At 38.7% G+C, this 25929-nt stretch overlaps 1 protein-coding gene across 1 annotated transcript in view; it reads left to right on the top strand.

Annotated features, from left to right (window-relative positions):
- The window catches only part of HDAC9 (histone deacetylase 9), a 397896-nt gene that overhangs the window by 32176 nt on the left and 339791 nt on the right, over positions 1-25929 (top strand). The window contains 1 exon segment of the mRNA XM_075212212.1: positions 576-697. Within this exon segment, the coding sequence (XP_075068313.1) occupies positions 676-697 (22 nt within the window). The 5' untranslated portion in view covers positions 576-675.

Here is a 25929-nt window from a genome sequence, read left to right as displayed (position 1 = left end):
TTCCTTCCCGCCCTCCAACCATGTCCCCCTGCCCGGGATCTCCCGGAATGAAATTTTAAAAGGTTGGCAAGTATGGTCAGGAATCACATTTTATTTTCCATTTCATATCAATGTAATAAGGGTGTGGCTTGTCATTCTGCTAGTAACATTGGGAACAATTGTCTCCTACTGTAGCAGATCACTGTAATCATTATTAAATTTCCTAATTACTTTAACTAAAATCCTGAATTTATTCCAATATGATAACAGTTTTTCTGTAATTTCGTTTGTTCAATTAATTTACATTTTGATGCGCCAAATTTGCTGTCCAAGTCGGTTCCCTCGCTCTGCGTCATTATAGAAACTCCCTAAATGCAGGGCAAGAAGGTATGCATTCTTTTTATTGTTTTGTTTGATTTTGCCCCGAATCACTAAATAATTTGTTCCTAAGTAAAAAATAGATTGAAAACAATAAAAAATAGTATGAATATCTGTCACTGTGCTATGGAGAAAAGGTAGTGACAGAAACTTGTTGTACAATTAATTTTTGCAGCAGTTAAATATTTCAGGTCAAACTTTCTCTTTCTGGTTTCTAGATCTGGTCTTTGAATTACCGATCATCGAAAAGACTTTCATATCAGAACAAGATCTGGGATTTGATCTTTATCAAAGCTGGTCAGCCTGTCTTCTCCAACCATGAGCTCCACGGCCCAGCCAGGTCAGACCTTTAATATGCATATATAGTTTTACTTTAATCATAGCACTGTGTTCTTATGGGTGTTCTAATTCTGAGCAAAGTGAGATATATAAGAAGATATATTCTAGATTCTAGATGACAATGAATCATTTTAATTGTACAATTGCTGTTTTGCTCCTGAACCTATATTATTGCTGCACACTTAAGAGTCAGAAATGCACATTTGTATTCTGTGATATCATGCACTTATATTTGTGCAAATACACCTATTTAGAAATTAATTGCATGCATCTGAACATTGAGATGGCTTTGTCTACAGGATAAGTGTCGGCATTTCCACTGACAGCTTAACCCTTCCAGTCACACTCTCAAAACTAAAATAAAGTATGCACCTGTGAAATCATTTTACTTAGAAGAGTTAGCATCTTACATGTGTGTGTATGGTGTAAAAATCAAGAGCAAAAAAATCTTGAATAAGTATATACTGTATTTGACTTTTTCTCTATATAACAGACTCAGTACAAATATATTTATTCCAGTAAGGTACTAAAAGAAAACCATATCCACACAAAACTCACCAAAGCATCCCCCCCCACACTCCAAAAAAACAAACAAACTATACAAAGACATAAAATTCAATATGGTAGGCTAAAAAAATAATATGTTTTATTACATAAATTCATATATTCCTTAGAAAATGGATGCACCCCACAAAGTGCCGGATTAAAGGAATGGAGGCCCCTGGACTAAGGGGGCCTCCACTCCCCCGTGAGGGCTTCCCCCCCCCCGTGATCCGAGCTGCCCGCCCCCGACTGATCAACACTGCTGCTAAGCACTTTCAAGGGCCCCCTGGATGCCATAGGCCCCTGGGCTGTAGCCCAGTTAGCCCTATGGTTAATCCGGCCCTGACCCCACAACCGGTCAGCTGGTCTGGTCAGGTTGTCAAAGCATCTTTTTTCAGTATATGTTTATTGTCCATGAGTTGATTGCATTATAATTTTCTGCATTGTCCAGCCCTGCGGAGTATAATGGTACATCAGAAATATAGGATAATAGTATGTTGAATTTTAGCCAGATAGCCAGACGTTTCATATACTTATTCTCACTTGGTTAAGGCTCCATATAACATCTTCCCTTTTCTACATCTCCACAAATAAAAATACGTGCTGAGGTCCGACAAATGTATAAGTTGATTTAGGTGAAATTGTGTTCTGCTTTCTGTATAAACACTAATATAATTGATTCTGCTTTCTTGCCCCAACACTTGCTGTTATAACAGTAACAAAAATCAAGGGAATGTTATTTTTGATAATCATCATCATCATCATTTATTTATAAAACGCCACTAATTCCGCAGCGCTGTACAGAGAAGTCATTCACATCAGTCCCTGTCGCATTGGAGCTTACAGTCTAAATTCCCTAACAAACACACAGACACAGACAGACAGAGAAAGACTAGGGTCAATTTTGTTAGCAGCCAATTAACCTAATAGTATGTTTTTGGAGTGTGGGAAGAAACTGGAGCTAATCTCAAATAAAGATTAAAATAGTGAGAGAGAAAAACGACTTCTGTGTACTGAAAGAAATGCAGAATCTCTATTGTATCTGTCCACTAGGCGCATGCACAGATGAATGCCAACATTGCTCTTAAGTGGATCGGTGTAGAAGCTCTGCATATGGTGTGCAGGATAGTTGTATATGATAAAAAAATAAGCAACTACAAAATTAAAGATATCATTTCCAAGTCCTTCCTAATATAACATTTGGAAATACCATGTAATAATTTAAAGTTTTTCATTTTCTTTCTATTTCCCATTGAAACTACTGGCAAACACACAATCGTAACTTCAGATCAAATTGTTTACCATGTCCATAAATGCTCTTCAGGAACACTCTAAGTTGGGTAATATCTCCAGAAACTCGCACTTTCCAAACTTGAAGTTTGTTAGAATATCTGATCTCTCTTATCAAAATCAAGGGTCTGATTCATTAAGGATCTTAACTGAAGAATCTTCTTATTTAAGTCTCCTGGACAAAACCATGTTACAATGCAAGGGGTGCAAATTAGTATTATGTTTTGCACATAAGTTAAATACTGACTGTTTTTTCATGTAGCACACAAATACTTGATAGCTTATTTGTACACTGAAATTTAGAGTTGATATTTGTGTGCTATATGAAAAAAACAGTCAGTATTTAACTTATGTGCAAAACAGAATACTAATTTGCACCCCTTGCATTGTAACATGGTTTTGTCCAGGAGACTTAAATAAGAAGATTCTTCAGTTAAGATCCTTAATGAATCAGGTCCCAAGTTCTTGCACTTGAATCACATTATTGTGGTTAGCTGCATTCAGCTGAGTATGCCCTTTACATTGTAAAAGTGACTTTGCAAAAGTAATTCTGTGGGAATGCCATTAAAAAAATCCAATTTTACAGAAGTGATTTGAATGTTTCCACTCACAATTCCTGGATGTAGGTTTTTTCTTTATTTTTGGAACTTTGTTGTAAATGTCTGCTTCTTAATGAATGCTTTTTATCTTACAGTAACAGTTCTAAAAACAAAAGACAAAGACAACGAGGGTTCAATTATATCCCACTTCTCCTTCATGTCCAACCCTAACACCTTGTATGATATGAAAATGATCTTGAGTGTGAGCTGGGTCACTTGCATTTTTTATTCCTATAAAAAGTTCCTACTAGGCTGTTATCCGAGTCTCACCCCCCAGCCTAACATTTGCCAGCCAGCCCCTGTGCAGTAGGCTTTGGTGGTCCATGAATCGGTAACAATTGTTTGCAGTATCCCCTTAATATGAGACCCATCATTTAATACAAGTCCTCTTACTTTTTCCATTATTGCAGTCTTAGAAATGCATTAGGTTTCTAGCCAGAATAGGATTAATCTAATGCTTGTTATATAATTTCTTCATAGATTTGTTTGGATTTCCTGTTTATTTAGGCTTGTAAAGATGTGTTTATTTCTTGTTAAAGAAATACAAAACATTTAACCAAGTATTAAAAACAGCAATTTTGGTTGCTTACAAAAAAAGAAAAAAGCCCTTAATTAGCCTGTTTGTTTGATGCCAGCTAAATCAGAATTACTGTTCTTCTGAGATCTGGGTACATTATTCTGGAATGAAAAACTGTGATAGAATATCACAGCCCTCCAAAACCATAGCAGACACATTTTAGGGTCCTTTTGAAAGTGGATTATAAAGAGAATCCTACCATTATATACAAAAATACATTTTGCATAGACATATAAAGCCTGATTCATGAAGGGACGCAAAGTGAACGCGTTTTTTATAATTGGATGGAAATTGCATGTACGCTCATATTCATATATCAATCAGTATAAGTACGCTGGCTATATGGTACATGCCGTATGCAGATAGACAGAACACACTGCAGGATATGCCCAATGTATATGTGCAATATAAAGTCCCATCAGAAGGCGTGGAAAAATCTAAAAACAAAAACACCTCTTAATACTATAATCACTAATAAAAATACATTTAATTTTTTTATATAATTTTTTTTACATGAAATACAAACACTATATGGACAAAAGTATGTGGCCACACCTGTTAATTATTACATTGAGGTGTTACAATAAAGCACCTAGCCATGCAGTCTCCATTTGCAAACATTTGTGACACAAAATGGGTCATCCTGAAGAACTCAGTGACTTCAAGTGTGGTAGGTACTGTGATAGGATACCACCTTTGCAATAAGACGGTTCATGAAACTTCATCCCTGCTGGATATTCCCCAGTCAACTGTAAGTAGTATTATTAGAAATTGGAAGCGTTTAGGAACAACAGCAACTCAGCCACAAAGCGGAAGACCACGTAAAATCACAGAACAGGGTCAACAACTGCTAAGGCGCATGGTGCGTAAAAGTCACCAACGCTCTGCTGATTCCTTAGCTGAAGAGTTCCGAACTTCCACTGGCAAGTAAGCACAGAAACTGTGAGTCGGGAGCTTACTGGAGTGGGTTTCCATGGCCCAGCAGTTGCATGCAAGCCTCACATCACCAAGACCAATGGCAAGCATAGGATGGAGTGGTGTAAAGCACACCGACACTGGACTGTGGAGCAGTAGAAACGTGTTCTGTGGATTGGCAAATCACGCTTCTGTTTGGCAGTCAGATGGGCGAGACTGAGTTTGATGGCTGTCAGGAGAACTTTACCTGCCTGACTGCATTATGCCAACTGTGAAATATGGTGGAGGAGAAATAATGGTATGGGGCTGTTTTTCAGGGTTTGGGCTAGGCCCATTATCTCCAGTGAAGGGCAATCTTAATGCTTCAGCATTCCAAGTGATTTTGGACAATGTAATGCTTCCAACTTTGTGGAAACACTTTGGGGAAGGCCCTTTTCTATTCCAACATGACTGTGCCCCCGTACACAAAGCAAGGACTACAAAGACATGGTTTGATGAGTTTGTTGTGGAAGAATTTGACTGGCCCCCACAGAGCCCTGAACGAGATTGCGAGCCAGGCCTTCTCGGCTAACATCAGTGCCTGACCTCCTAATGCTCTACAGAATGAATGGGCACAAATTCCCACAGAAACACTCCAACATCTTGTGGAAAGCCTTCCAGGAAGGGTGGAAGCTCTTATCGCTGCAAAAGGAGGACCAACTCCATATTTAAGTATATGTATTTGAATACAATGTCATTACAGTCCCTGTTGGTGTAATGGTCAAGCATCTGAATACTTTTGTCCAATAGTGTATATCAGAATGTTCTTAATGCCTACTGTACATAAGTGCATTTTTAGAGCTTGTTTTCACTGTAAACACATGTTCTAGCATACATATGCATCCATCATCACTATCAGTCAGCATTTACTCCTGCCCTGTAGGTGCTTAAAGTGATACAGCTTAATATCATGTACCCCAGAGATGCCCAGAGCTTGAATCGGACAATTCTGAGTGCGGTCAACCTCGGCACACCCCTACTGTACACTGCTTATGTACATATGTCCCTTCCTGCCCCCACTCCTCAATTTGTAGGCAGTCTGAAGTGTCATTTGCATTTGCTCTTGAATCGCATGCACTTGTGTTCACTGGCATAAAGTCAGTTTCTGAGCATGCACAGAGCAATTTCCTGCTATATACGGCAGTTACACCCGAAGATAATCCTGCCCTAAATGTATCACTTTTCCAATGTCAAACCTCTGCTGTCTCAGATTTAGCAATTTAATGATCTGATTTGAATTTTGATCAGCACAGGAATGCCTAATATGCACCCTATCACCAAGGGAGGGGTGACATCTGATACCACGTCAACACCTGTCTCTCGGGCCTATTCCGTCTCCATTTCTACCCATGGTACTTGTTTCCTCCAAGTGCCAATCCACAGTCCCACTGCATTCCATACACTGTGCAGGATAGCATTTTATAAGGCATATGCCACACTTATTTTTGACTCACGTAGAGTCTGAAAAATACTATAATATTACAAGAATGTAATCTGTTTTTCGGCTACAAATTTTACATCCCGGGAAGTGGTTATATTTATATAAAGTACAACCAATCATAGCCACCGGTAGTTACCACTTGGGAGCAAGTACAAGCAAATGGCTCGTGGTACAGCAAATCTTTACAACAGGACTTGATTATAGGAAGGTAAGCTGAGGACATGATAGCAGCTGTGTTCTCCTGTAGGATAATCATCATTGTACCTTTTTTTAATCATGTAGCCTTGTGGGAAAATCTGTTGTGTGATTGCTGATATGAGTCAGTAACACCAGTAAACAGCTACACACCTGTCTTCAATCTGCAAGTTCCCCCCCCCCCGCGCGCTTTTGGTCCTCCAAATCGTAGGAAAATGTGGCTGTTGGGGGGTATAGTTTATACATCAATATAGGTGCTGTACACAAGTATATATGTATTAGTTAGGAGAATATCCAGCTATAGTTTTACACCTTGGCAATACCATGTTACACTGTAGGGGAAGCACATTTAAAGAATGGGACAGATTTGCAGTTAGGAGGGGAGTACACCCTAACCAAACTCTAAATCGTAGTGTAAAATAAATCTGTCCTGTATTTGTGCTCTACATGCTAAAAATAGGCAGTATTTGTCCTGCTTACATTTGCACCATTTGCATTGCAACATGGTTTGTCCAGCTGCAAATATGTCCTGAGTGTAGGGTGAAACTCCTCCATTGTTTTAGCACCAGCCCTGCTCTAGAAAAACAATAGTAACTGCATACTTGCCACCTCTGCAAGCAGTGATCCGAGAGATGGAGGGGGAGAGGTGGGGGCGTGGGGGTGGGGCTTGGCAAAACTCGTCAAATGGCTCCGCCTCCTAAACTAATTGCACATTTTGGCCTATTAAAGCACGATCTTGCGCGAATCGCGTCTTAAGCACCGTCCCCCGGAACTTAATTAGTGAAGCTGACAGCAACCAGGAGGGTGCCTTGCTCTCCAGGGATTCCCAGAAGTTTGGGAGTCTCCTGGACATTCTGGGAGAGTAGTCAACCATGAGTAGCTGTCCTCTGGTTTCCACTATGTCCATAATGCCCCTTCTTATGGCTAATTTAAATATATCAGGAAATAATGGAATGGAGTTTCAGAAACTATCCACCATAGTATATTACATAATATAACTGGAATTTGGATGGCTTTGAGATTCTTTGCAATAACATAGAATGACTGCACTACTAAATATGTATATTGTGGCAGCCTGTAATGACATGGTTCTGGAGGTCAAATGAAAATACACCATACTAAACTAGTGAAGTAATAGATGAAGTGTGTTATTTAAGTTAATATCCATAATATGGTAATAATGCTGCTCATAGTACTGTATCCGATACATCCTCTCTAATACAATGATCTCATAAAAGGTAATTTATATCAGAAACATGAATCTATAAAGCCTGGAAGTCTGAACGGTACATACTGCAGAAGAAAAATGACTGCTGACTTTCAACTTTAAAATAGTTCTGTACTCTTGTTATAACTACTTGACAGAGCTCATATTAGTTTCTTCCACAGGGAAAGCTCCCCACTGTAAATTGTTACTGACACATTAACAGAGATATCACATAGATGCACATACAGTATTATTTCAGATGGATAAAATATAAGGCTCTATGGCGCAGAAGTTTTTCTCTTTATTTTTCTTAGTTGGCGTGAGATTTAAAGGGTGGCATTCCTATTCTTTGCCCTTGCAAGTCTCATAAGTGGCCCTTTTCTAAAATATACTAAATAAAATTACAGATTCCACAGGAGCACTATGCAAAGATGCAGCTACTTCTCCTTAAAGCATTTATTCCCATAAATGCTAAAATAACACAATAACACAAGAAATAAAGAGGATAAGATATAGCGCTTCCTCTAAACATCAAGGAAGAAATAGTCTCGTATCAGTATACCTGTTGCTGTAATTTGATCTTGTGGCAACAAGCATATAATCCATATAAATAATAAAAAATATTAAAAAATAAAATGTAAAATAAAGTCAACCTTTACAGATTCGCTGATCGAAAGATTTCTTCTGATGAATGTGCTATTTAAGCTTCAGATTATCCTCTCGCGATTTCTCCAATCGCAATCTCCGATACGCATATAGGGGTATATTTAACAAAGTGTGATGGTGCACTAACATGCACTTAACATACAATTCATGTCCCGATGTGTCCCCCGCATATTTATTAAAGATGCATCGCAGCAGATATCGTGGATATCTGCTGCTTTGCATTCTGCTTCGTTTTGGGGAGCAGTCACCATTCAATAGTATGGTGACTGCTCCCTTTTGCAATCCAACAAGTTCCGAAAAATAGTTTTTTTCGGGAACTTGTCTTGATAATGTACACCAACTGAAGCTGGCGTACATTATCATAAATGAGAAATCTCAGTGCTGTCAGCTCTGCTCCGAAGAGCAGAGCTGAACAGCGCATTTGTGTGGAGGGATCATGTGATCCCTCCCTGTCAATCACAGCTCTCTCTCTGCAACGATAGTTGCAGAGACAGAGAGGGGATCTTTGTGCGCATGTCCAGTTCTTGGAACTGGACATGCGCAATTGAAGAATGAAGAGAAGACCCGGAGACAGCGCTTCCGAAGAGGGGGGTAAGTATGATTTTTTACATCGCAGAAACAGCAGTTTTTCGGAACTGCTGTTTCTGTGCAGGGTTGTACATAAATGTGAGAAATAGTTCAATCCTTATCATTGCGATAAGGATTGAAAACTATTTTTCACTTTATGTTAATATTGATAAATGTGCCCCATAGTAATTACTTATTTCCAATTATCCACGTTGTTCCAAATTCCATGGTATTCTCTCTTCATATATAATACATGTAGCTCTCTCATACGCTCCAATACATGTACTACTCATGAAGAGGAAAAAAGAAACAAAATGCCATAGCGTGATTCCGTATAATGCAAAAAAACAAATCTTGGTCAAATAAACTCACATTTTTTCCGATAGTAACACCACATGATTAAAACACAGGCTCTGTGCAGTAATATACTTGTACCAGATGTTAACCGGTTAAGAGCGTCCAAAAGTTAAGCTGACTGCACCCGGACTGCCGCCGGCTTAATGGGCTTCTCCTCGAGCCATACTGCACAGGCTCGCCTGCTACACACCAATGCGTTTCAACTTAAAAAAGTTTTTGTCAGGGTGAAATATGAGGCGCTATGGCACAGAAGTTTGTCTCTTTCTTTTCCTTAGTTGGCATGAGATGTAAAGGGTGGCATTCCTCTCCTTTGCTCTTGCAAGTCTCATAAGTGGCCCTTTTCTAAAATAGCACCATCTGGTTTAATCACCGCTGGGATTCTTGGACCTGCTATTTGAGTCAGTATTTTTGTACCTGTATTCTCAAGCTGCTGATTCCCTAGAGCTTACGGTGTCATCAGAACTGTACTGCAGGAAATAGTGCTGCCTGGTACAGTAAATTGCCTTTGTTATTTGTTAAAAAACAAAAATAACATTTCTCTTGGATATGCATTTTGTTTTTCTGCCTGTTTTCCCATGTTTTAGGTTTTAAGTTTGCTTGTTTGTATAGTATGTTTAAGCCTTGTTTTTCAGTACTTGGATTTGGTATTGAAGCCCCCATAACAGTCTTTATTTATCTCTTCAGCTGGCCTATGTGACTGCTGTATATTCTGCCTACAGGGACACAGTTATAGTCTACCCCTAGTTAGTACATACCTGGAGCGTGGAAAATATGTTCTAGTAGTAGATGGACACTTGTACTTTATTTCAATATTCATATCTACAGTGTGTTGTGTTCTTTTTGAGAGAAGGTGGGCTAAACAAACTGCTGATTGCATATTAAAGAAAGGTAATAACCAATGGGGATGGTAATTGTTTTTAGTTGAACCTATATTTAGAACAGTGTTTTAGTAGCGGCATATGAGACAGTATATTGACCGAATAGAAGCATTGTCTATCACAAAGCCTATGACAGAGGGTTCTGACTGAGGGGCGGGCCTGGGCCCTTAAAACCTGTTTTGAGTCTTCATTGGATATTTGCAGTCATCTATAATTATGACTAGAAAACACCTTTATTATCTGCACCCATTACAAATTTCTATACTGTTCATGAAAGAAAATAGTCAAAATTTCTGGTGCAAAAACATTCCCACATTTAGGCACAAAGCACCATAAAAGAATTGCACTTTACAATATTTCAGCTGTTTTGCTCCACCCTCATATATTTCCCTGAACTTCTCTGTGGTGATTGAAGCCTCTCTGGGTACTTTAATGGAGCCCAAAATTGGCCATGTAACAGTGTGGTACATTGGACTTCTAAGATATAATGACCAAGGCAGGGTGCAGGAATAGCAAATGGAGCCTGGAAACAGGAGACTCGCAGGTAGATGTGGAATGTCTAATAAAGATGGCGATGATGCTAATGACAGTAATACAAAGGTATGGGAATATAGAGCAAGTGATGTAGCAACTTTGCTGCTGTGTTTCAAGTAGGAGATCTGTGGTGTAAATTACTAGAAGAAACAGTGGAGCTAGCAGCGATATCTTTGCTCCATGGTCAGTCTAAAAGGGGCTTTGCTATGTTAAAGGAGACTTGTGGGGCAATTTACTAAAGTGTGGATTCTAAAAATCTCTGATTTTTTCAGGGTTTTTTTGGCGGCCAGATTTACCAACGCCAAAACCATTGCAAATTGCTGAAAAAACGCCAATTTACAAAGCGCCACATTAAGAGTCTCTGTCCCCATCTTTTCAGGGAAAAGAATATAAAGAACTAAATGTAACAATGTGAGCTGTGTAATCCAGAAAAAACACAGATTATCCCACAGATAAACATAGGTGGCTGTGAGAGTCAGGATAGCACAAACCGCATGCATGGGCACTATAGTGAATTATTTACATAAAGGGGGCTACCATGATTTATTATTTTTATTAAGGGAGCACTATTCATTTGTATAAATTTATGGGGCACTATTATTAATTTATTTAAATAAGGTGGCACTACTTAGACAATTTTACGTGACAGACACATGTAATGCACACTTTTGGTACCACCAGCAACCATGTGCATACTGTCACTTGTATTCTACAAGCGTCAGCATGCAGTAACAACGGTGGACTGTCAATACATGCTGGCATTTGTAGTTCCACAACTACATGCACTACATTTTAACAGTATTTTCTTGGTATCCACGTAGAATTGGGGGGAGTTTTTTTATACTGTAATTGCTTAATTATTTTTAACCCATTCTGACAGGCAAGATAGATTAGATAGATAGATTAAACAGTATGTGGTTTGAGCTATTTTGCCTTTCAGAACCAGGGGGTAAATGTATCAAGCTGAGAGTTTTCTGACGGGTTTGAAAAGTGGAGATATTGCCTATAGCAACCAATCAGATTCTAGCTATCATTTTGTAGAATGTACTAAATAAATGATAGTTAGAATCTGATTGGTTTCTCAAACCCGCCGGAAAACTCTCAGCTTGATACATTTACCCCCAGGTCTAAAAAAGCTGTTATTTTTCTGGTGATTTGAACGAAGTGGGGTTTTGCAAACCGCAGCTTCATAAATTGCACGGTTTGGATGCCTGCCATGTAAAATTCCAGGATGGTGGTTTCAAACAATGCGGTTTTAAAACATGCTATTTTAGGAACGGTTTGGTTTTTAGGTTTTAGCCTTTAGTGACACAAAAGTGACACATATTATAAAGACAGTGACAATGTTCAATCCTTTTAGAAGAAAAACTAAAAAAGTTGAAATTAATGAAAAAAGTGGTTCAAAAAAAAGACTTTAAATTGGCGGTTTTATGCTCTTTACCCTACGCATTTCTAACCGGACATGCAAAAGGTTTTGCAGAACATTTTTAAGGTGGTATTTCCAAATTAGAAATATATTCCACATTACCAGATTTTACGGCTCCTAAGTGACCTTTCTTGTTTTTTCCCTTTTTATATTTTGTTTCTGTGCTGCGGTACAACGGAGTCTGTTGATTAATATGTGCTACGGTGCATAATCATTTCTTATGTTAAACAATTTAATTTGTGTCTGGGGAACTGTTTATGATTATGATAGGCCTAACAGCATAGTTATCTGTCATCTCTATTTCTTTCCCAGCAGAAATGTATATGAAATGTTTCTTTATAAAGAATGATGCACAATGAGGGCCCCTGTGTGGTAACAATGACTTAGAACACAACACTTCCATTTAGAAAACAACCACACTTCACCCAAGAGAGACGGGTTTTCTAAACGACTTAACAATTCCCACTGCAAAAAAAAAACTGCCAAGTTCCACCGGGGAAAAATGGATAGGGGCTTTGTTATTTGTTTTTGCTCATTATAACTGCAAGGTCATTAAGGAAATGTTTACATCCTGCTTGTGTCACATGCTTTCAACAAGCAATGCTATACTTTGAATGGATGGCCAGGAACACTTTGGTGTTGTATTACATAAATAAGCACATTATTATATTAGTAAACACCAGCAACCATAGAATTTCCAAGAGCTTTGTGAAACAGCTTTGTAAGGGCAATGTTTTGATTCTATTACTTTGTTATGTCTCAGGTAGAAACCTTTATGTAACGAGTTGTGGGCTGCAGTCTTGGCATTAAGGACTGGAAATCTTTAGCTTGGAAATTTTGTTTCCAGAATCCAGTTTTCTGATAAACACAGCAAGTTATTAAGGCTAGATTTATATGACTGTGTTTTTGCATTCAGCAGCCACAACAGAGCTATGAATTTTGATTTATCATTCTGTGGCAATAAGGTTGATTTTCTATACTGTCCAGATTATCTGGGGCTCCCTGCGGGCAACCACATTTTTTTTTTTGCAAACATGATTCCCTTAGTGCACCTTTAAAGCATCTTATCAAGCAATAAGCCATCTGAGATAAAGCAGTGGCCATGTTGGGAATTTTTCCCTATAAAAATGCCCTGTGTTTAAATCTATTGAAGGACAGTGGTCCTCTCATAATATGAGTTGGGTGGTGCCAAAACCACAATTTGTCCTGAGTTGCACAGACACTATGGGGCATATTCAATTGATGGCGGTTTCCGCCGCGGAAAAAGTATTACCGTTATTACGGTAATACTAAGCTGGATCTCAGCTCGCAGCTCCCTGAGCCGCGAGCTGAAATCCAGCGTGAAATGTACCGTAATAACGGTATTTACGCGTACTATTACCGTAATGACTGTAATAGTGCGCGGGGCACGTTACTTTTGTGAGTAACGCTCACAATTGAATATGCCCCTATAAATACAATATCATCATTTCACATTCTGTGGAAGTAAAGGAAGTTGTTTAAAATGTTATTTGCAGGAGTTTTATATAATGTAACTTGCATTAAAGATTTAGTGATACATAAAAATGTTCATATTTGGACTTTTTAGGGTGTAGGTATGAATGATATAAGTGGCTTTTCTTGTTAGAATCCACAGATTTTTTTATTTACTTTTATTAGCCTCGGTTAATGATCTTCATTATGTATAACATATATCAGTCACAGTACACAATGTCTTACAAGATTGCAATTTACAGGTAAGGAATAAAGTACATTGTGGGAGGTAACTTTTTGTACAGTAACAGGAGGAACCTCCCCGACGCATTCAGTATAACCTCGATCAAATATAAATGGATGTGATTTTCCAATAGTAGTGTAATATGAAAGTTTTTGTTCATTAGCATGTATTTGCTCAGAAATGCCATTTACTGATAAACAAAAAATGTTTTAGGGTAATTTCAACTAGGCTGTTTCTTACAGGAAGCATTTTGTGATTCATTATTCCAATAATAACTTGTGTTATACTTATTGTTGCCTCAAATGACTTTCTTCTAGTAGCGGCTGTTCAATCAAAATTGTGTTTTCGTGCTGGTTATGTGGTTAAGAACATAATAACTATTTCCCCTCAAATGGATTTACTGAAACCATTTAAGTTGATTATTTTTTTTGCAAAAGTTACAGAGAATATTAGAAATGTCTCTAAGCTACACATCTCACTAAGTTAGCCTTAATATAGCACATTCTGGGAAACAACAGCCAAATTGGCATATATGCATTAATGTTCAAATCTGTATTGTAGTACTTAAACCAGTATCGCTTATTTCCCAAACTTCACACTGCATATATACTATATTAACTAGAGCATTCCCTTGCTTTCATTCTTCTTATATTCAAATAATAATAATAATAATAATAATAATAATAATAATAATAATAGCCACAATAACCAGCATTAGCCAACGTCATCCTCATGTAAAACCATATTGAAATCTTTAAAATAGAAACAAGGGATTTGTTTAGTGAGAAATTTTGAATAGTCAGGAATAAACAAAAACCCCAGTCTTACATGTGCCCAGGTCTCTGACATGTACCAAAATAAATACATAATCCTCAATCCTTACCTTGTGTGCCAATGTGGATGCTTCCAGGTCCTGTATATACATTCTCCATTACATGCTGTAGTGGAGAATATGGGCTTCATTTAGAGTTGGACGCAATGTGCGTCTAAGACGTACATGAAAGAGTAGGAGTGGGAGTGTGCTGCAGCTTGGTAGGATATTATGAGTGGCATGCAACCCAAGTTGCGTCCCACTCATAATAACCTACCAAGCTGCAACCAGTTCCTGCAGCTGACAAAAAGATAACTTACAGCGCTAGAAGGTTCACACAAAATGGGAATGCCAGCATCAAACAGATAACTGTAACACAGAAATTGTATAGACATAGAGCAGTAAAGTCCCAACAAATAAATCAGGGGTCCCAAAATATCTTTAAGGAATCCCTCATCGAAGTGTGTTCAAGGTGGCCAATTATTGGGTAACCACGTGAGGGAGCCCCTGTGGGGTGTGCGCTTACAAGCTGGTTTCTTGAAATACAGCACATCAATCAGATCTCTGATCGGAATCACGATGTATGTCTTCACTGCAGTCTCCCACGATAAAACATGTGTACAAGAATAAAATCATAGCATAATACCATTTATTTGGTTACATTTAAATCTTAATAAAATCCACAAGATCAGGTCTGCTTCTAAGAGCGTACCTCAAGGTTAAAAGAAAACAGCATGTATAACAGGGTGAGTTACCCAAAGTCCATAGAACTCGTAACAGCTGCCGTGTCCTCGGGTAGTCCAAACAAGCATCACACTGTTAATCCAACGCGTTTCAAATCGTAAAGATTCTTTATCAAGGTAACAGGTAAAACGACCAGCAGTCCTTTTAAGTTGGTTAGGTCCGGTCACATGATGCATATTGACCAATCACGCATAATTTGTAGCGATCACGTGATGGCATTCCGGAAGATAACATATGTTCCCGAACGAGGCTTGAATCATAGACGAACCACACATGCACAGATAAACTCTCCCTCTTGACGATCGCTGGTGTATGTAAAATATCTCAATCGGGATGGAAGGCAGTATTAGGTTACATTTTGACCAATCACTCATAATTTCTAGCGGTCACATGATGGCAATCCAAAAGATAGGATGTGTCCCCAAACGAGGCTTGAATCAAAGACGATTCACACATGCGCAGATGAACTCTCCCTCTCAGCGATCGCTGATGTATATAGAATGTCTCAATCGGGATGGGAGACAATAATAGGTTCATATAGGCTCCCAGGGACATAGTTGGAAAAAGTAATCATAAACAACAAAGCCATATTAATTAATTAACATAGTACATACAAATACAATATATAGATAAAAATCAAGATAAAAATAAAATAAAATGACAGCACTCTAAAGAAAGCACCATGTATAGCAACTATTAGACATTTCAAATCTAAATAGAGAAAATAATAAATAGGACCCTGCAGATATCTAAGTAATCATAAAAAACACTTTAGCTCAAAGTCTGCATTTAGTCCCCTAGGGACCAAGGTTTTCAACTGAAAGATCCACCTCATCTCCGCCTTTGCTAGTCTTTGGAGTGTGTTCTTATATCTCCAATGTGGCATGATGCGTTCTGATCCCCAAAAATTGACAATATGTTTTGGATTACACTGGTGTACTTTCTTAAAATGATCTGATGAGGGATTCCTTAAAGATATTTTGGGACCCCTGATTTATTTGTTGGGACTTTACTGCTCTATGTCTATACAATTTCTGTGTTACAGTTATCTGTTTGATGCTGGCATTCCCGTTTTGTGTGAACCTTCTAGCGCTGTAAGTTATCTTTTTGTCTCTTGTATATCTATTTGAGGAGCAGGTGGCTCCTTATATGATGACTTAGGCTGCTTTTGGGGGTACATTAGCGCTCATTCTTGATATATTGTTATATGTATATATAGTTCCTGCAGCTAGCTAACTACTTGCGCCACATAATTCCCGCCACACTTTTTCAGTTTTGTTTTGACGTGTGTTTTCCGCTTGCATCTTGATCCGACTAGGGTAGTTTTTGCGGGTAGGCGCCCATAGTATCTGAACTATTCACGGTCACGCCTACATAACTCTGTGTTCCACCCTTTCCCTCGTACTGAGAGGCAAGCTGTCACAGTGTACACTTGTGTCTGAAAAGCAGACGAAGCTGCAGGGAACTGTTGCTTACTGCGCATGCCCCATCAGTGGAAATGTACAGGATGCGCCTGAAATGGACTTTGCATCCAACTCTAAATGAGGCCCTAACTCTCCTATTTAGTAGAAGTCACTTCTGGGAAATTCAATTTACATTGAAGCCCTTTGCGTTAATGCTTTGCCCACTGAATATTCAGAGAGTCAACCCAGTCTATACCCTTTTCAGGGCTCATCCGTGTTTTTTTTTCTTGTTCAGCAAGTAAAATACTAAAGTAGCAGCATCAGTGACAGAAAGAAAAGGGTTAGGTATTCTCCACGGCCGTTGTCATCTGAATAACCTGCAAGTAGGCATTAATTCAAGGTGCAGCGATTCAAATGACATTTTAATAAAATCAAGCTATGTTAATATAAGTGCGCCATCACCCATTTCAACCAATTAGATTCTAACTGTATTTATAGAATAACATGTAGAAAATGAACTCAAACGCTTTATACTTGGTTACTATGGATAACAACACACATATGCACAAACTGTGCAAGCAATAAAATAAAACAATTTGTCATTGTGCCACTTCAACAAAGCTAATCATTCTTTAAGTGGATTATTAGCTTTTAAATTCACATATTTAAGAAACTGCACTTCAGACAGATCAGCAATGGTTTGTGAATGAACCTTATTGGGACTATTGTTTATGCTACATACTTTGTTACAAATAGATAAGAAACAATAACAAAGTAGTATAGATATTAAATAAAAGTTATGCTGAACATGAGGTGGCTTGCTTTCTTGTGTGATTTATTTCTTATTTTTTTCGCAAATACACCTATTAAAGTAATTAACAATAATTACAGACCCACAGTATGTTATCTAAGCATTTTAAGATTGTTAAAAAAAACTGATTAGTATTAATGGTCCATATGGCAAAGTTGGTGTTGAGGAGAAATGGAAGTTCCGAGCATATGACTTTTATTGTCAGAGGAGCAGAAATAACACAGCAGCAGATACACAACAACAGGTACAAAGTAACCAAGGATACAGGAAGCAGATACCCTAGATGATGATAGGAGTCTGAATAGCCAGGCCTAGTTAACAGCACTAGGCCTGACAGAGCTGGACAGAGCTCCAACACAGGGCACTCTTTACTCCCAGCAGATCAATTTTGACTGGGATGTCAAGCCTTATAAAGGATACAGGGCATGCCTGTATATGGAGAGATCAATGACAAATTCCATTTCAAACCTCATTGGTTCTGCTTTTCAAATCAAAATAAAAAAAAAACCAAGCAAATAATTCTATGAAGATAGAATTATTAGATAACTGGCTGTACATAATTAGGAAACATTAAAGTGTGTCTATATTTACTAGGGAAGTATTTATTTTCTATTTTATATATGGTATCATGCAAACCTACTGTGATTTACGTGATTATAAAAAAGCACTTTTACAGGTCATATAATTTCAAGGTGATTTTTAATATTCATTTTTCACTATCTCTATGTAGGGATAATTAAACATGAAAATATATAGTATGGTGAATCTATTAAAGAAAAATAGTGCTGTTTATTAAAGAATAATTCAAAAATCATAATAATCCTGGTGCAGTGGTTTACTTTGTGAATTAATGACTTATAATATCTGTAATAATTTAAAGTAAATGGTACATTATTCCTTATATTTTTTTATTTGTTAACAGTTCTTTATATAGCGCCTACATAGTATGAAGTGCATTACAAAGAATATTTAATCATCTGTCCCTACCCCAGTGTAGCTCACAATCTATATTCCCTACCACACACACCAGGGTTAATTTTGTCAGAAGCCAATTTACCTTACAGTAAGTCTTTGAGTGTGGGAGGAAACAAGAGCACCTGGAGAAAACCCCTGCAAACACGGGAGAATATGCAAACTCATCACAGATAGATCCTTGGTTTGAATCAAACGCTGTGATCTGTTAACCACTGAGCCACCGTACTGCAAGTGTTCCTAATAAACACTGAAGTTATAGCATCAGAACTCGCTATCTATCCAAATATTATTTACAGGAGTTTATACATATATTATCATAACTTGTAAGCAGGGCCGGATTAACCCTAGGGCTAACTGGGCTACAGCCCAGGAGCCTCGGGCCTCCAGGGGGCCCTTGAAAGTGCTCAGCAGCAGTATTGATCGGTCGGGGGCGCCCCCGGCGCGATCAATGCTGCTGAGCACTTTCACTGCAGTCCTTCCTCTGCGCGCTGTAGTCTCCTTACTGAGGAGATCTCCTCATCAGTAAAGTGCGTACAGCGCGCCGGGGAAGGACTGCAATGCCAGGAGGAGGAGGTATGTACCTTGGGTGCGGCGCAGCTCACCAGGGGGAGGCGGCTTGGATCACGGGGGGGGCCCTCACAGGGGAATGGAGGCCCCCTTAGCCCAGGGGCCTCCATTCCCTTAATCCGGCCCTGCTTGTAAGTAACTCTTCTATATGATACATCCTGCAAGTTTGACAGTCCTTAAAGGTATGAAACACATTTGGTCTAAAATCATTCATCTATTTTATCCCCAAAGCAGTGTTTACATAATTGACTAATTTGTTGATTAACTTGAATGATGTTATTTACCACATATCATTCACATAGCCTTAATTAGTATTTAATGTTTGACTTCTGGGCATGCAGCACAATTACATTTAGCTGTGAAATTTATGACATTTTCTCTGTGGTTTGAAAAGTCCAACATTAGCACATCTACGAAAATATATGACTTTGCCTGACGGTGTTATCCTCTTCATATGACAATATGCCATCTTACAACGTTGCACTCGTCATGAATATCTGCTAGTATTTAGCAATCCATATAAGTTGTTAAATACATTTCTGCAGCTGTAGCTCTTATCTAATATATGTGTCGTCTGAAGAAAAAAGGGCAAACGCCATCTGGATTATGTAACTTGCATTTTCTAGACAGCGCACATCTGGTTTAGATTAAACAGTGTCTTCAAACTATTAACCATCTATTTTTACTTCTGTCGGTTTATTTTTCAGAATCACACATCCACAGTATGGTGTGTTTATGTCTGCATATGAAATAGTACTGACAGCTGTTTATATGGTAAAAGTTAGAGATTTTCAGGCTCGGTTCCCCGAGAACTGAACACACCTGAACTTAGCAGATTCGAGTACCGAGCCAGCTTGCGCCCTCGGAATTGAAAACGAGACAAAACGTCATTGTTATGTCATTGGATCTCGCGAGCTTTGGATTCTATAAGTACCGCCCTCCATGGCGACCCAGCGCCATTTCACAGAGGGACACAGAAGGGGTAGCACAGTTCTTGGCAGTCTCTAGTGCAGTTGGGCAGTATCATAGGTAGAAAAGAAAGAGGAGGGGTAGCAGTGTTCTTCAAAGTCTCCAGTGACATTCAGGAGAGCTCCATTGCTAATTGTCATTACTGAAATAGAAATAATAGGTCTGACAGGCTTGGTCTTCTAAATCTGCAGTCTTTGTTTGAAAGTGTATGAAAATAATTTTGTGACCTGTGAGGTAGTCAAAATTGACTGCAAATGATTTTAAATTAGTTGTATTGAGGTTAATAATAATTTAGGGGTAAATAAAAAGCAAAAAGATGTTATTTTAGAAAAAAAATAATAGGGATTTTAGAAAAATAAATCGAGATCTAAAACCAAAACATGCCAAAACACGAAGTTAATCCAGATCCAAAACCAAAACCAAAACCAGAACACGGGGGTCAGTGAACATCTCTAGTAAAAGTAAGAAATACTGCATAAAATTCACCTGGATTTAAATTTTGCCGGAAACTAGCTGTAGGTCCTTTTCAGGGAAAATTCCAAGAGGACAATATGGGGGTAAATATTTTTCAAGAGCAAGTAAATCCATTATTTCATATTAATATACAGCAGCACAGAAATTATTTTATATTGTTTTCTTTTATTTAATTCAATTTTATTGGTTTGCTAGTTGGTCTTTACTAACCCCATAATGTCCCCTGGAAAATAATGGGGAGATATGAGCATGTGGAGGGCACAATACTAATTTAAGGTGTAATTGTGAAAAACTTTTGGCAATTTTTTGTATAGTGTACCTTCCATCATTGCTCCTGCGGAAATGGGGGTATAAAAAGGGGATATAATCATGCCATGCGAGTGCGTATAACATTCTCTAGAGACGTCCCTAGTGCTTTTCGGAGGTACCACTTCCCCCTCTTCCCTAAAAAGACCCTTGATCAGCAACCATGGAATCATACCACATTCCTGGCAGTGCTGGTGCTGGTGCTGGTACTGTCCCATCAAATCAGGACTGTCCGGCCTAAAACAGGACAGTGGAGAAGTATGGTATAGCCCTGCAGTACACTGTTTGTTTTAACGTAATGTATTCCTAACAAAGTGATTATTCTTATCCTTAACATACCTCCCAACGTTGGGCAGTCCGGTAGCGGGACGGGGGAGTGGCCACACTAGTGTCTAGCGCTCCAAAAGCGCTAGGCTGCCCCGTTCTGTCCTCCCCTTCATTGCTGTATGGCACCCATTCAACGCTGCTCTGCCAGGCACAGCACTTTCCCACCTATCAGGACAAAGCTGTCCCGATCAGGATGGTGGGACACAGCCCTCAAGTCGGGACTATCCAGCCTAAATCTGGACTGTTGGGAAGTATGTCCTTAATGCTAAAGCATTGTGATGTGCAGCATGCTCCTCTGCAAATAAAATGCTAATGCACACATGAATATATTTGGTGTATCTAACCTCTTAAAGCGTGCTAGGCACAGTGGGCTACTCTACTGAGGGTTCTTTAGGCAAAGAAAAGCATTCGACTGCAGAATTTGCCCTTAAGTGCTCACTGCAGAATCCCCTATCATTTCTGTTTCGTGTGAAATTCCCCCATCATTTAATTCCATCCAGACTTATACAGACTTATACACCAACTACAGCAATTGGCCTAAGCACTCCCTTTGCACAATTATTATTATTAGCTTTTATGTATAAGGCACCAACATGTTATGCAGCACTGTATATTGAGAGGATCATGATACAAATGACATGCAATACCATAAAAAAGAAGGCAAAAACGGCCCTGTGCAAACAAGCTTATTATCTAAGAGTTGTAGTGTACACTTTATACATAGGATAGGTGAGGATTATTAGAAGGAAAGTTGGAGAAGAACAACAGATAGTGATTTGCCAATATTATGCCACACAGTAATGCCCCAAACAATGTTACTCCACACAGTAGTGCCCCAAACAATGTTATGCCACACAGTAGTATCCGAAATTCAAATATGCCACGTAATACTGTCCCCAATTCATATTATGCCCACAATAGTGTCCCCAATTCAAATTATACCCTCAATAGTGCCCCCCACTTTCCCAGTAGCTAGAGAACAGATGGAGGATATATATATATATAAGATAATTCTGTGTCAAGTGAAAGTCCTGGAATTTGGAGGAAATTATAAGACATATCCAATAATATTAAATAAAAATAAGAAAATCTACTTACCCATATTTTGATTGATGCAGCCTCTGCTCCTTAGTCCTTCAGCGGCGGCGGGAGCATAAGACAGTCAGCTGACAGGAGGAGGAGGGGGCAGGTCACATGATCGCAGCTGCGATCGCATTTGAAAGATGACTGCAGCCAGTCATCTGTAGCAGCAGGGACGCCGATCACCAGGTGAGCTGACCCCCCCCCCCCCATTTGATCCAGAACGTGGCTGCCGGCTGGATGACAGGATACGTATGTTCAGCAGCCATTCATTAATTCCTGGTTTAAGTTAAATATTCTACGAGTATTCCCTTTATTATTCCGCTCACGCTCAGTTTGTGTGTAACACACTTACTGACAAGAAGTCTGATGTGCGTAGGGGGAACTGTTCCCTGTGGTCAAACCTTATCTGGAAATATCTGACAAGAATCCCTGGACCTGGTCTCCCAGCAGGCACACGCTCCTCTGTCTAACACGCTGGCAGGATCTGGGCACACGTACTGCGTGTAACACGGGTGATATCAGGATGGTGATTGGGGAACTCTCCTCACCAGGCCGGCAGTGAGAATGATTACAAAGGTTTATAACAAGCAGACGAGATGAACTCTGTACAAACAGCAGCAGGGACACCGGGGAGGGCAGCAGGGATACCGAACATGTGAGCTGAATGGGCTCCGCCCACTTCTAAAAGGGGGTGTGGCCGTAAGGCAGAGGGGCCTACCGGTAGTGTGGGCCAGTCCGACACTGATCATACCCATCGTGTTTTGGCTACCCTTTGCACCACATGCACATTAAGAAGTCTTGGGGGCTCATGACTCTGTCGCTGGTTCACCAGTTGTCCTTCCTTGGACCGTTTTTGGTAGGTACTAAACACTGCATAGCGGGAACACCCCACAAGATCTGCATTTTGGAGATGCTCTGACATCTAGCCATCACAATGTGGTCTTTTTTCTGAGTCACTCAGATCCTTACACTTGCCCATTTATCCTGCTTCCAATATAGCAACTTCAAGAACTGACTGTTCACTTGCTGCCTCATATATTCCACCCCTTAACAGGTGCCATTGTAACCAGATAATCAATGTTATTCACTTCACTTGCCAGTGGTTTTAATGGCGTGTGTGTGTGTGTGTGTGTGTGTGTGTGTGTGTGTGATTACTTTTTGTAGACTATTATTACTGTGCATCTGTTTTGTTTTATTTGTTGTTGTGCTGGTGGAGTTGTAGCCTAAAATTATTGTTGCTATCCAAATAAAAACACTTTCCAGTTATTAATTATCTGAAAAACAAGTGAGTCTCTATCTGTAGCAACTTCTGTGCTACCTTTGTGAATACATCTGTTCTCTGGGTAGTTAAATGTGACCATGACGTGGGGGTAAGGGAATTCCAAATATGAATTAAAGGGTACCTGTTGTTCTTAAAATAGTGCCTTCTGATATGTCACTCCTCCATCCTTGCCCCCTATACTACAGACAATTGCTGGAATACAATATATTACATTGCACACACACATCTGAGACATCATCATCTACGTTATATGTTGTAATATTGTTTGATTTATACAAAAATGCAACACTAGCAGTGCCTAATTAATACAAATAAGCTGTGCTTTCTTAATGTTAAAATGATATTTATTTATATCCAAATTCTTTTAAACTATGCACTACTTTTGGCTTTTCTTTTGTTAAAAAAGCAAAAAAAAACCTTAATATTGTTTTTCACTACAAGCATAAAATGTATGCTGTAATGATCTAAAGGTATTCATTATAAACCAATTACAGTGACTTTTAAGTTGTCATCTACTGTTGATATTTGTAAGTGTTCTAATTATCACCTCAAGTGTGAGCCATTTTAAGCAGTTTTCAAGAATAACAAAATATTAAACTCTTTCATTTGGATGTCAAACCTCTGCCCATCAGTGCAGGAGTGATAACAGTAATGATTTGTTAGGGAGTTGCTCAAAGCATAAAAATACTGTTTTGAATTTTTGGCTATATTTATGCTAATATTTATTGAGCTTCTTAGGCACCTACAGTTTTACGCACCAATTATTGTTGTCCGTTATTTAGAAAGCACCATCAAGGCAAGCATACATTGACAACAATAACTTGATACAAATGTTTTAAGAAATTGGTGGGCGTGTATGCAAGATTAGTGCTTGACCCCCAAATCCCATATGTATACCTCACAACATTTTTTAATAAAAAATCATGACAGAAAAGGGTGCCTGGTCATGCTACATCGTGTGTGACCACATTACCTTCAGGGAATGCCAATGCGCTAGGCAGCCCCCAGTCCCATTCTTGTCCCTGAAAAATATGCCTTCAATGCAGTGCATCTGCCCCTGGAACCTGTCTGGTGTCTTAGGGACTGATGCATTAAGGAACTTAGGCAAGGATTGGAGTAAGTTTTCTTACTTAAGTTTTCTGGACAAAACCATCTTGCACTGCAAGGGGTGTAAATGTGTTTATTATTTTGCACATAAGTTAAATACTGGCTGTTTTTTCATGGAGCACACAAATACTTGGCTTATTTGTACACTAAAATTTAAAGTTGATCTAGGACATGCCCTACTCCAACTATAAATCTGTCCCTACATTTTAAATTTACCTCCTCTCCAATGCAACATGGTTTTGCCTAGGTGCAAAGTTACTCATTTTTTTTGCTTTTCTTTCCTTAATGATCTGGCCCACTGAGTGCAATGTGCGTTTGTCTTAAAACACACGTAAAGCGGGTATAGGTGCACCTGAATTCAACAACGAGCGGACGTGAAGATACGTGGGGTGATGAATATGGGTGTAGGTCTGCTCTGCTCTACTAGACAAGACACTGCAGGAAAAAAACTTTTCAGCTAATGTCACCTGTTAATGTTATAGACATTCATGATGAAACATAAACATTTTATTTTTATTTTATTTGTGTGCTACATGAAAAAACAGTATTTAACTTATGTGCAAGTAAGAAAACTTATTCAAATTCTTGTTCCTTAATGAATCAGGCCCTTAATCTCTATTGCAGCTAGGCCGAAACATATAAGAATATAGGGCCTGATTCATGACGGAAAGTTAAGCAAGAAATTGAGTAAGTTTTCGGACTCAAGTTTTCTGGACAAAACCATGTTGCAATGCAAGGGGTGCAAATGAGTTTATTATTATGCACATAAAAAAAATACTGGCTGTTTTTTCATGTAGCACACAATTACTTGATAGGTTATTTGTACTCTGAAATTTACAGTTGATCTAGAGCAGGGGTGTCCAACCTTTTAGCTTCCCTGGGCCACATTGGAAGACGACGAGTTGGTTTGGGCCGCACATAAGATACACCAACAACAACGATAGCTGATCATCCAAAAAACCATAGAAAACATAGTTAACATATATATATGAGAAAAAAAAGTAATATATATATATATATATATATATATATATATATATATCACTTTTTTTTCAAATCCCCCTATACTTACCTTTCAATCGCCCTGTTCAAAAAATCCTCTCTAGTTATTATACTATAATCACTTTTTGTATTGTTTTGATGCAATATCAATAAAGTGCATTTAAGACAGGCATTGTATATCAGGGTGCCCTGACCAGGCCTGCGGTACCTGACATATACATCACTGTGACCCCAAATTGTGACCTGTTTTGCTAATTACACCACTATGTTAGTTATTATTATTATTATTTTTAATTTTTATTTATAGGGCGCCACAAAGTATCCGTAGCGCCGTACAAGGACAAACAATGGCACAGTACAAGGTGAAACAGCACAGTACAAGTAACAGTAAGCACTATAACTCTGTGGGCTCAGGCACAGC

The sequence above is a fragment of the Mixophyes fleayi genome, chromosome 5 (genome assembly GCF_038048845.1).
Source record: "Mixophyes fleayi isolate aMixFle1 chromosome 5, aMixFle1.hap1, whole genome shotgun sequence".
Classification (NCBI taxonomy): Eukaryota; Metazoa; Chordata; class Amphibia; order Anura; family Limnodynastidae; genus Mixophyes; species Mixophyes fleayi.
Note: the sequence above shows the minus strand (reverse complement) of the source record. Positions and strands in the feature narration are given on the sequence as shown.